The sequence below is a fragment of the Cygnus olor genome, chromosome 11, assembly GCF_009769625.2.
Source record: "Cygnus olor isolate bCygOlo1 chromosome 11, bCygOlo1.pri.v2, whole genome shotgun sequence".
Taxonomy (NCBI): Eukaryota; Metazoa; Chordata; class Aves; order Anseriformes; family Anatidae; genus Cygnus; species Cygnus olor.
Genome location: NC_049179.1, coordinates 13,047,929 through 13,060,869, shown reverse-complemented (window position 1 = coordinate 13,060,869; position 12,941 = coordinate 13,047,929). Strand labels below are relative to the sequence as shown.

At 43.9% G+C, this 12,941-nt stretch overlaps 1 protein-coding gene across 4 annotated transcripts in view; it reads left to right on the top strand.

The window, feature by feature from the left end:
* Positions 1–12,941, top strand: part of LOC121075945 (cell migration inducing hyaluronidase 1) — a 115,421-nt gene that overhangs the window by 81,710 nt on the left and 20,770 nt on the right. For all 4 annotated transcript variants that reach the window (XM_040569730.1, XM_040569727.1, XM_040569731.1 and 1 more), the window contains 5 exons: positions 1,835–2,010; positions 2,556–2,765; positions 8,474–8,679; positions 11,735–11,804; positions 12,706–12,834. In XM_040569730.1, coding sequence (XP_040425664.1) covers positions 1,835–2,010; positions 2,556–2,765; positions 8,474–8,679; positions 11,735–11,804; positions 12,706–12,834 — 791 coding nt within the window. The remainder of the gene's footprint in view (positions 1–1,834; positions 2,011–2,555; positions 2,766–8,473; positions 8,680–11,734; positions 11,805–12,705; positions 12,835–12,941) is intronic.

Here is a 12,941-nt window from a genome sequence, read left to right as displayed (position 1 = left end):
CGAAAAATAACAGCTTAAAAACAGCTTCATAACAAGTGGCTGTGCTTCTTAATGGAGCTGCTCTAGGGTCCAGCACAGGGTATCCTCATGCAGAGGACACCCACTGGCGTAGTTTTTTTTTAGTAGACGTGAATAAGGGAGGTGAAGCTGTTTTTTGGGTAAGCTGGGTCTGATTTTGGCCACACACCTGAAGAGGCTTGCTAGCTTCAGGGCAACACTGCAGGGAAGCCCAGGACCTTTTTAAGAAGGTGACTGCAAACGCAAGTGAGGTGCAAACCCACAGCCTCTTACAGCCCTTATTTTTGGGGCTGAGCATGGAGCTTGCACAGGCTGCCTCCCCCCATGGCAGACTTTCCTTCACCCAGGCAGGAGAAGAGGGGTCAGCATGATGCAGATTATATGAGGAAAACGTGAAAGATGAACTGAGTCTTTCTCTTCCCTAGCTAAACTACCGCCAAATAATTAATCCCACAACACATTCTTCTAGCCTTCCTGCCCCCTGTGTGATACTCTTGCTTTATCGGGGGCTGAATGGATAAATGGGTAAAAGCGTTCATCAGTCCTGCTGTCACCACCACTCCAGTTAACCGAGGGTGTCTTTTACCACTGTCATGTTATTTTGAAGGTGGGGAGCTGAGGCAGAGGCTCATGTAGGGGGTGAACCCTGTCCTGCAGAGTGGCAATCTCGGGATGAGGAGGAGCACTCACCCTTCCCAAATCCCAGTGTTGCCATCGAACTACGCTGCTCCCAGCTCCAGGAGAAAGGGGGAGTTAATCGTGTTTGCTTATCTTTGTTATAGAGTCAAAGCAGTATGTTTTGGTTAAAACAAGAATGTTTCAATGTTCAAAATCCTCCCTGCAACTTGGCACCTCTGCTCCAGCACAAAGTGCTTCACAGGGATAGCCAGGCTTCAGGCTTGCCATTTGTTTCTAATTATTGCTTTGAACGATTCCACTGAAATTAAATACGTGCAAGTGTAACATTCCTTAAAGTTCAGTGTTTACTTAAAGAGTTTATTACTTATTTTTACTGGAATAATACAGAATGTAGTCCGTAAGATGAACCTTTTCCCAACTGCATTCTCTGCAGAAAGCCGAGGAAGGAAGGAAGGAAGGAGCATGAATACGTTTGAATGAAATTACAGCAAAGAGATTATTTTGCTTTCTAGACATCCACACTGCCTGGGCTTCACCCCTTTCTGGTCAGGCCAGGGAAGGCTCTCTGTGGTTTTAACCCCTCCACGGAGCCAGGTGTGTGTGCGGAGGCCAGCCACGAGCTGGGTGAGGGGTTGCAATGATCCCAGGCCACAATTTCCATGAGGCTTTCTGCCCAGTCCTTAATGCTATGCAGCCATGGTGTTAGCAGGGTCAGGCTGATGCTCACCCATGAGCAGTGCTGCAAGGTCTGAGCAGCTACCAGTGTCTCGCTATAGAAAGTGCTATGTTAACTTCGGGGCTTTTCTGTAGCTGCATCATCAATTTTCTTTGTGCTGAATGTTCATACACAGCTGATTGTAAACCTAAGTAAAAATCTCTCGAGTGATCACCGTCCCTTTTCAAGGTAGGAAATGTGTTTTGTCTGACAGACTGTTGGTTTAACTCCCTGTCTAAATGAAGCAACTTCAGACCAAAAAAATCCCACTTCCTCTGTTGAAAATATCTCAGCAGGACATGGTGTGACACCTGTGTTCCAGCCTTCTGCCTTTTGAGGAGTCAGCCAGCAGTTTTTGCTGATTCATTTGCTCCTTTCCTTATCAACCAACCCCACCATGGGAAGTGCTGCAAACCAGCAGCATTGGCAGAGTAACTCTGAAATTGGATCTTGTTCCCCCAGGGAAAGCGGCATACCTCCACGTTGGCCAAGTCATCGACGGCGTTGACATGCGGGCAGAAGTGGGGCTGCTGAGCCGCAACGTCGTGGTCATGGGCGAGATGGAAGGGCGGTGCTATGAGTACGGCAGCAAGCTATGCTCCTTCTTCGATTTCGACACCTTTGGGGGACACATCAAGGTAGGGCTGCTGCCCTCTCCTTGCACTTCTCTCCACCACACCTTGACATACCGAGGAAGCCAGGATGCGGGAAGGGAGGCGAGCATCCCCTCCCTGGGTGCAGCAGATCCTCCCCACTGCTGCTGCCTGGTATCTGGCTTTGAAGTGTATCTCACACCCCTGCAGACACTGCTCAGCCACATGGGCTGGTGCTCAACCCCTCCGAGAGACAGCCTCTGCATCCCCATCCCAGTTCTCCCCAAATTCTGGTGGTGCGCAGCCCAGGGGGGTCAATTTGAGCCCAGGTGAAAGAAACTCATGGAAAACATTAAATTTGAATGTTTTTTCTTCCAAAATGAAGTCAGATGTAGCCATGGCAGCAGTGGTGGGACCACAGAGCCGCTATGGTCCCCTTGGCCACCATGAGCCTCTCTCCCTTACCCTGTAGCTATACACCCCTTGCACAAAGTAGTTTTCTCTAGCAGATACCACGCACCCATTCCTATGCTGTATTTGCCCTCCTCCTTGCCCTCATCTTTCCTGACTGATGTTCTTTTCTTCTCCAGATTGGCCTTGATTTTAAGGCTACCCATATCGAAGGTCTAGAATTGAAATACATGGGACAGCAGACAATGGGACATTACCCAATTCATTTCCATATGGCTGGAGATGTGGATGAGAAAGGAGGCTACAACCCTCCAACATATGTGAAGGATGTCTCCATCCACCACACCTTCTCCCGCTGTGTCACTGTCCATGGATCCAATGGCTTACTGGTAAGAAGCCCCAATGTCTACCTTACCGATCAAGGCACCAAATTATTTCCTTGTAGTGTGGATGCAGCTTAATTATTTCAGGGTCATTTGTTTTATTCTTAGAACTAGTATGTCTCCTTCTCCTGTCCTGATTATGTAGATGGTGTATTTCAACCCGCGTTAAGAAGGAGGAGACCACAGTGGCACTGTAGGCTATGTGTGATTCAGAGCAGGCAGAGCTTTTGTCTGTGTGCAGGGATGTCTGCCGACCAGCCCATCTCTAATGAGCAGTTGGGTCTATGTATAGGCAGAGAGCTTGCTATTTAAAGAGGATAATCAGAAGGTTTAAGTGTGCTTCATCTTTCCTGTAATAAAGATTCGCGTTTGCAATGCCATTCACAACATTTAAGCATTCACAAAGTTCTGATTTGTCAGAGTTGCTCTCCAGACAGGAAATCCTTTAGGATAAATCTATATAATGACATATGCTTATCAGACAAGTTACAGCACACCAGAGATGATGAGAGCACGTTCAGATTCTACCTAGATGTAGGGATGTTTTCTTCTTTATGTAAGCATGCAGAGGGAAAACTCAATCTTATTGATTGTCCTGGAGACTGGCACATAACCCCAAAAGGCTTTTTTCACTGCTATGCCACCTCTGACAGCTTCCTCAGAAAACACACTTGCTCCTTTGGCACTTCTGGGATAGGAATGGGTTGCGTTGGTCACGTCCCTTGTTGCTTTTGTCAGCTTCCCACTATTTTAAGGCAGCATCTTCAAAGCCAACCACACCATTAATAACAGATAAGGTCTCCTACCCAGCACCCACCTGGTTGCAGTAAAGAAACTAAGACCTAAAAAGTACAGTATGAATGCTATTACTGAAGCTATATATCCAGTCAGCTCCATTCACAAAAATGAACAGGAGAAAAGAGAGATCTTTACCTGCATTCAGGAAATATGAAGAAATCTATTCCAAAAGCAGAGCTGCAAAAGGTGTGAAATAATTATCAGGTTTGATTAGCCAACTTTTTCCCAAGTATCCATTCAAAAACGGTCTTGAAATCCCAAGATTTCTGCAGGTAAAGGATCCCTGCCCATTCAGGGAGATGGCAGGGTATTCCAAAAGGAAAAAAAAAATTTAAAAAATGTGTATGAGAGCCCTGGAGTATTTGTATAGTCAAGAGCTTTGCTACCATATATAACAGAGATTTAAGAGAAGACGTATCACCAGCGGACCATCACCTAGATGGCATTAGGAGTTTGTATTCATGCTGTTTTTAAACTCTTTTAAAGTTACCATACCCTCTCACAGTAGGAGTCTATAAGAGGCTACACTCATAGTTACTTGGAGGATATCCTTCATTTCCAATGCCTGGTGAAGACATGGTTGTAATCCTTTGTTTACGGATGACTGCTTCCTCCTTTGCTGACACTACCACACGATGGGCTTAGTCTTACAGTCTCCTTTAGGCAAGACCTGCAGGCTACAACTTCTAAAAGTGGCAGCAATGGAAAGGGACATCATAGGCATAATTAAAATGCACAGAAGTTAAAGAAAGGGCATTGAAATTGCAGCCCTAGAAGCAGAGCTGCTTTTATCTGCTATTTACGAACACAAGGTTTTACTTCTGACCTCTGTCCTTCTAAGTTTATAATGTGAAACCTAACAAGTGAACTTGGCTTTTGGAAAAAAAAAAAAAAAAAAGCATTCTGCTATTTAAATTATATAAGGCATTCAGGGTCATATGGGATCTTGCCAACTCAAAGTCGCCAACATGGGGGCCCAGCACGCAATTCATGTGCAGGATGGAAGGGCAGTGCTGCAGGACTTGTTTTTCACACGATCCCAAGGCCTTACCAATGCCACCATGAATGCACTGGTTACACAGAGGTTGCGCAGCTGTGGGTGAGCTGCAGGCCAGCTAAAGCCCGGCTTCTCAATGTGACGTGAGATCTTCATTCTCTACTGATTAATTCTTGCCAACCCAAATACCCAGCGCCTGGCATTTTTCATATGGGTCAGACAGAAGGATTTGTATAGAGCATTTGGAAATACTTCTGTCTCTTGTGCTTTCTCCGAGTGACAGCTGCACCTTGGGGAATCCATGGCAGAGGGATCCGTGTGCTCAGGCTTTTCCAGACAAGATGACATGATGAAATTCAGACAGAGTGATGCAGCTGATGAAAGCAGCTTGTTTCTCTTGCCGTTACTCAACAGCCACCATTCCCTAGATGACTGTGGTTTGCCTTCATAAGGCACCCAAGAGAAATCTTAGAATTTAGGACATAAAAACTAACCTGTTGATCAAGAATTTAATCTCTGCAGATTATAATTTATTGAAATGTGTGAACGCTGAACTCCACTCATAATACTTAACCTATTTTTTATTTTAACCATACAACTGCTGCTGATGGCTGAATTGAAAGCCCCAATGAAATAAAGCAATCTAACTGTGTTTGTTCAGTTGCATCACAGAAGAGGTGCTCCAAAGGTTGCATCACCTAAATGGTGTCTCATTGCTCTGATAGACATCTGCATTCAGCAGCTCCAAGCCTTGATTCTTCAGGTGATTCCACAGCAATCTCCTCATCTGCTTTCCGACTCTATTTTCCTTCCTTTCCTCTTCCTTCTGCCCCAGATAAATTCACAGACACCCACACGGGTCTCTGGTGACTACTAGGGTTATTCCGTACATTTCCTTGCTGCCTATTGTCTTACTTGGGCAACACCACATGTTTCTACATGCACGAGCACCATTTCTGTAGACAGCAATGAGCTCCTTCTTCCCCCAGGTAACAGTCATTCCCTCTGAGGTCAGGTAGACCCAAAGCATACTTTTCTGAGGGAAAATTTGTCTCGATGATGTGCATGAACCGTACTTTGGAAACATGCAAAAAACATATAGCTGGACTGTTAAACCTCAGCACAGTACGTAGCATTTAAGGATGTACTTAACTTTAGGCCACTGATTTCCAAGGGGCTTCTCACAAGACTGTAGTTAAGTACCTGTGTAAATGCCTTGAAGAGTGCTTATTTATTCCCAATGGCAGGACTGTTTTATCTGTGGGTCTGCACTGTGCTGCTAAAACTCCCTATCCCGTCAGGAGTTCACTTGCATCAGTGGGCTATTCTGCACTTGTCTACAAATTCATAGCTACAGGGAGGGAAAGAGGGTCCTTCTGGAAACAAATCTGTAGAAATTCTCCTCTCACCATAATTAATGTTTGAAAATGCCAATAATTACCCAATGTTTTCTTTAACACATTGGCCATAAAACCACCCAGTTACACCACTGCAATCCTGGGGATGAAACTTTGCTCTGATTCCCACTCTCTCCACTGGATCCCAGTGAGCAAGCTAAAATAGAAACAGCCATCAGGGCAGGAAATTAAATGGAGGCCAGTAAACACTCCGGCAGGAGCCAGGGGAGAGCTGTACTTCATGGAATAAGTGGCTGTGCTAACTACTTCAGTGGTATCTGCTTTTAGTAATCCAGCTGTACTGCACAGTTTTACCACGGAGGGCATTATCTGGCCATAAATTACTCATGGTTAAGGTGAGATTATGGACTATTAAGAAGGCTTTAATCAAATCAAAAATTAAATCAGTTGGAAAAATGCTTTTGGAACAAGCAGCTCTTTTGCTATCCAAACATTTCAGCACTGGGCTTGTGTATGAAAACACACACAGGAAACTAAGTCAGAGCTGACCAAGAGATGAGATATGGGAAAAATAATTAATCAAATGGAGGGTGACAAGTGCATTAGGGAACAGGTCCCTGGATGATAACTATGTTGTTCTGTGGCCTTTCAGGGATGAGTTAGGACAACACCAGGCTTGCTGGTTCTCCCTCTGCCAGTGCACATTCCTTTCTCTGCCTCACTCCTCTCTGGATGTCCTGGGGGAGGCATTCTGCTGTGACGTTTCTTCCCATGCACGGAGGTGGGCTTTGCCCCAGCTCTAGTCTGGTCACCTCAGGTTTTCATACCCCATTCCTGGTGGAGCAGTGTGCCGGCTGGCAAGATAAATAGCCACACCACATGGCTAGTGTTTCTCTAAGGAAACCATTTCCATCATCTAAATGTCACAGCAGCATTCCTTATGTGTCTTTCCAATGGTACAGCTGTGTGAGAGAAAACTAATTGGCTTCGGTGGCTGTGTGCAGTTATGACATCTCTGTGATTGAAAGAGTTCCTCTACATGTTGGAAAACTTCTGAAAAGAGATCACTCTCCTGACATATTCTCCTGTCCCATAAACCTTTACAATTGCAAGGCTGGGACAACTCACATGTCCAGGGAGGGACAGTTCAGTGTAGTACATACTTTCTCCACCTGCAAAAAGAAGCCTCAATTTTGCAAAAACTGTCATCTAATTAAACTGGCAAAGTTAGCCGTAAATTTCAGTCAGGTAATTTAATGGAATACACAACTTTGCAGGTCATTTTAGCTGTGTTTAATTTACTGTGGTGACTTGTGTCCAGAGATTTGAGTATTTACAGTGGAGCATGGATGATACATAATAGATGTGGGTGCAGATGTAAGCTCATAATATACTTGGCAAGTGGTATTTTTTCTCATGTGAAAACATATTTGTAATCATTTCAACACAAGTCCTGGGATTTGATTTGAAATCAGTGCTCCTTGCCTTGAGATGAGGCACGTAGATGACAGAGGAATCTCAGTCCTGTTTACAAAAGTAATTCTGGTGCTTGGGAGTCTAGGTCTTCCAATGACACCATAAAGAACAGGCTCCGTATCCAGTTTAATATCTTCTTTTGCCCCCTCACCATTGCTGTTTCATCAGAAGCATCGGTAGGAACACACTGGCATCTAGCTAAGCTTTGCCAGAAAGGTTTTTTTTAGGTCAAAGGTAGCTGATGGGTGAGGGCTGATGGAACAATTAAGGAGAGAGCCAGGAGAGCCAGCACTTCACCTGACCTGAAATTCATTTTCCATATCCTAGACATAAGCAATAACAACTGACTTGCTTGGACACAGCATGTTTGAGGATTGCTGTCTCCCAGCCAGTCCTAGCCTTAGGCTTCAAACTCACATATTTGCATATATGCTCCTGAAACTGTTTTTTTCAGATCTTCTAGTGGGTTGATGGCTGTTTTTCTGTCCTACACAATGGTGTCCTGATGTTAACATCATTCAAACCAGAAACAGAACGGCACTGATTAACACCAGCTGATTTGTCTCAGGGTCAAATAAAGCTTCTGTCAACAACTTGGAAAACAGGATCAGGTCAAACTTAAAACAAGCCAGCCTGTCTGGAAAACAACTTGCCACCTCTCTGATAGCCTGAAAAATATTTTTTCAGCTCAGCTGCATTTTTCAGATGCATTTTATATAGCTGTTCATGTAACTCCATATGAAGATGAATGAGCCCAGATGTGATCTGAGCATCTAACATCCTTCGCTCATCTCCCCACCCGATGTTTTTTCCGGTCTCATGCTAAGATAGTCTCTGATTTTGCAGACAGACAAAAGAATGGAACTAACATTTCCTAGGTGATGACAAATTCTAATTAAATTTAAACATTGGAGTTATTGTTTATGCTGTCAGCTCTTAAGAGCAGGAAGTGATCTTGCTTTTGCTTTTGCTTCTACGCTTTGAGTTCAAGAGGGTACTGGGGTGCTATTACTGTAAAGTCTCTTCTTGTTATGTAATGGCTGAAGGATGAAGCCTGAACACAGATCTTTGTTTTCTTTATGCAGGTGAAGGATGTTGTGGGTTATGATGCACTGGGCCATTGTTTCTTTACGGAAGATGGACCAGAAGAGCGCAACACGTTTGACCACTGCCTTGGACTGCTTGTTAAACCTAGCACTCTGCTCCCCTCTGACCGGGACAGCAGGATGTGCAAGCTGATCACAGAGGGAGCTTACCCAGGGTACATCCCCAAACCCAGGCAGGACTGTAGGTGAGTGGGAGCCTCCTTTTCTTCTGCCTGTTCTTTGCGGAACTGAGCCATAAAAGATAGCATTATGTGCATACGATTAAATAATCCTCTTTTCCAATCTGGGCTTCATGCCCCAAGGTCTGGGAGAGCAGTCTTATTGGTTCAACCAGAAGTTGCTGAGTTTAGAATGGGCTGGGCTCTGACATTTGTGCTCATATTGAACGATAGCTGATTTTGAAAATACATTAGTTCTAAAGCCATTATCTGCAGAGCACAGATATTGTTTAATGATACAGCATTAGTATTATGCATTCATTTGGCAGTTTACCCAAACTGTGAAGTGAAACCAAAATGGTATGATAAATGCAGTTTAGCACAAAATTAGAACTTGGCAATAAAAGATCAAAGACTGTATATGTCTGCTGGGTCTCTAATAGTCTGTCTATGTATGAGCTCATGAAAACGTTTCCATGAAAACTTCTTAAAACTTCTATTTGCCACAAACCCAGTATTAAACTTGAAAAATGCTGAATGCTTTTCATCTCCCTTTTGCAAGATCCTTTCCTCTGAGTCCTTTCAGACCTGCCAGCTGAGGTTTAGATGAGGATTATAGAAGCATTTGCAACAAGAAGGAATTTTACAAGTTCTTTTTGCAGTTCTGTTGCCTTGAAGAAAAAAAAAAATAAAAAAAATCAGGTGAAGTATAGAAGAAATATGACCAGCTTGGCCACACAGTTAAGCATTAGAATTTATTCTTAGAAGAATTAATGGGATCATTGTTGGTAGTAATTTTTAAACACAAGCTAGAGAAATGCCAGTCACGAATACTGTAGTGGTAGTTGACCTTGTCACAAGGTCACTGTGCTCCTGAAAGCCATTCTAGCACTCCTTTCCCTGATTTTCCAGCTGTTTTTTTGCCCCTAAATCAAGATGCACAACCTAGGAATATGATTCAGTTTGTAATTATTGGCTGCTTAGACCATCTACTTGTTTTGATGCATATTGGATAGTTAATTAGCTTTCTTGTTCTTCCTCCCCTTCCCCTGACTCTTCTGGAGTACTAAACTCTTAAAGTACAACCCGTGTGCTTAACAGCTAGGCAAGCAGACAGGGAGCATAGCAAACAGTCTGGAGCAAATCTGTGGATGTCAAGTTTGCCTTTGGAAGTTTTGAATTGATGGTGATCATCAAAGCTTGAGAACGATACCCCTATGCAAGAGAAGGGAGGTCCTCCCCAGTGAAGTCTTGTCTTGAGACCGCAGGGCATTGATGCTGCACTGAAGCTGCTGGGAGAGAGGAACGTTTCTGCCCCTAGCTCAGATTTTTCTCCAGGGCTTTATTTTGCTGTATTTGGTTGGGAAAAAGATCTACACTAGAAGGTGAATTTCTGACCAACAAGAAGTCGATGAGAAAGTCTCTGGAGCTAGACTTCCACCCTCAAAATGAGACAGCGAGAAGCTGATTGATGCCTAACAGCTAAAAATCTTTGGGGGTTTTCACTTATTTAGAAAAACTCTCAACCTGCTGAGACTCTGCCAGTATCACCCATCCTGTCCTCAGAACAGACTGGGGTTTTGGCCAAAGAAACATATTTTTAGCTTTTTACTTTGGCAAGGGAAAGATTTGAAATACATGCAATGCTCTTTTTCACATCTGTGTTTGTTTGTAAATTACACTCAATGTCTGCATTCATAAAATAAGAGTTAATCATCCATTGTGCTCATTTTCCACTGAAAATTCATTTAATAATCAGAGGGACATACTTTGTGTCATATTTTGGAAGGTTATTATATGAAAAAGCACTAGGAATGATATGCAGAAGTATAATGAAAAAATCCTACAGTACTTCAATCTGCCATGTCTTCCTTTATAAAAGCATTTAGGGACTGATCAGAAAAAACCTTGGTTTTGCACTGGGTTCATCCAGCCTGCTGGTGCATGAGTACACCAGTGTTGTCCCACGCATCAGCCCATGCCATCCTCTGGGACAGCGGCCAAGGCGCCCAGTGCAGGGATGAGGGATGAGCACCAGCTGTGGCTCTGCTGGCTTGGAAGAGGCAGGCAGGCAGCCACTGCCAGTGGTGAAGATAATAGGATTGTGCCAATAACCTCCCCAACCCGCATGGCTCCGAGGGACAGGACAGGACTGGGATGACCGACATGTCACAGTGGAAATACTGTGGGTTTGAGGCCCTTGCCTATGCAGCAGGAGGCAGTCTATAAATAATTTCAATTTGCATTTTTGTAGCCCAGCTCTGTATTATGTTTTCATGATAAAGTCATGCAGGCCAAACTTTGTCTCAGGTCAGCAAAATCCATTGGAATAAAGCCCCCATGAAGTCCTTCATAAAACAGACATAAGGGTTAGGTAGGTTCTTGAATCTCACCCAGCAAATTTAGGGAGCAAGCCACGAACCTGCTGTTTGTAAGCACTGGAGGTTTTCCTCTGAAAGTTCATGTGCCCACTGGTTAATGAATGCTGTATGTCACAGGAGGCACAGTGATGGACTGATCTTCCCTCCTTGACAGGAATCTTTCAATTAAGTCTTTTATGTGCATTAGGCAAATGGAGTCCTTCTGTTCCAGAAGAAATGCATGGGGGGGTGGGAGCAAATAAAGTTAATGAATCACAGCAGCTCGCAGAAAAAGGAGGTGCTGGGGTATACTTGGAAAGCCTTTAGAGGTAATTCATCGGGTTCCTTGATTAAAAGAACCTCTAATGAACCCGAAGCTTATTAGGAGGCAAAGTGCTTTTCTGTAGCTTGTGCAACAACATATTTACCTTATCATAAAACAGAATTGACACCTGACAGCTTCATAGCAGGCTTGGAATTGCAATAGAAATTCCTCATTTAATACTCGGGGGTTTTAAAAGATAAGGCCATGTTCTCTGTCAAACCACAGAGGACAAATGCGGTATGAGAAGGGAAAGAAAAAAAACAGCCCCTTTGCCCTAGGCAGGACCCCTTATCTGGGGCATTATCAGCCATGCCTGTACTGCGGGGAGTTGAGCTGTGATTCTGGCATGTGCTCAAAGTGTCATTTTCATCTCGTTCTTTGTTTTCCTCATCTGCAGCGCTGTATCCACCTTCTGGATAGCCAACCCACACAACAACCTTATAAACTGTGCAGCTGCGGGATCTGAAGTGAGTACAGAAGTTTCTGATTTGGTAACAGTTCAGAACTTCGAGCCCTGCAAGGCTCTGGCTGGAACAAAACCTGCTTCTGTTACTCAGGCATTTTTGAAACTGCTAGATCGAGACATATATTAATGTGGTTAGTGCTGCCAGTAAAAAATAATGCTTTTCCTTTTGCTGCACACTTCTTGTTTCTCCACACTTGCTGTTTCTAGAGCTGGATGGATTTAACAAAAATTCCCACCCTCTGCACAGTGTGCAGCCTGAATAAATGAAATAAATCTGACTGCATAGTGCCAGTGAAGTCTTTGTCAATGATTCTGTTGATTGTGGTACAGTAATGTTCCCCTGAAATTTCAATCAGTCCTAATGTTAATTCCACAGGAATTCTTGGTCACAGCAGGAGCTCTTATTTTTCTACAAAGACAAATAAATAAATAAATCCTTAAACAAAAGATGCGTCTCTTAAGCAAACGTATCTCTTTGTTTACGAGATGAGTCTTTCTAAACCTTCAAAATTTGATTACCTGGATTCAGGTTCCTAAATATATTTTAGGCAGGTAAATAACATTGACCTGATTTTTAAGACTTGCACATACACTGACGGGAGGACACCAGTGAATTACAAAAGTCTTGCTTATACCTTCTATATAGATAAGCTCTATATAGAGCTTAACTTCAAGCACCCCGAAGATGCTGGGCAGGAGTGTGACTGCGAATATGTGTGTGTGTGTGTGTGTGTGTGTATGTTCAACTTTCTGCTGAGTGTAGTAGAGAGGTCAATGCTGCTAGCTGTGGTTTGTCCTGGTCTTCTGGCTTATGTCTTGTGGGTTTACTGATAAATCCTCGGGCTAATGCAGACCAGCAAAGAGGTTCAAGCGAAGGCTCAGCTGCCGGTTCTTTTTCTCAGGAAACAGGCTTTTGGTTTGTGCTGCACCACGTGCCGACGGGGCCCTCGGCAGGCATGTATTCCCCCGGCTACTCGGAGCACATGCCGATGGGGAAATTCTCCAACAACCGCGCACATTCCAACTACCGGGTGAGTCTGCACGCAACTGGAATGCTGCCGTCCAAAAAACACCATTTTCTCGCTCCAGCTCTCCGGGTCTGCAAGTTATTAAAGCCTGTGCTTTCTGTTTCACTAAA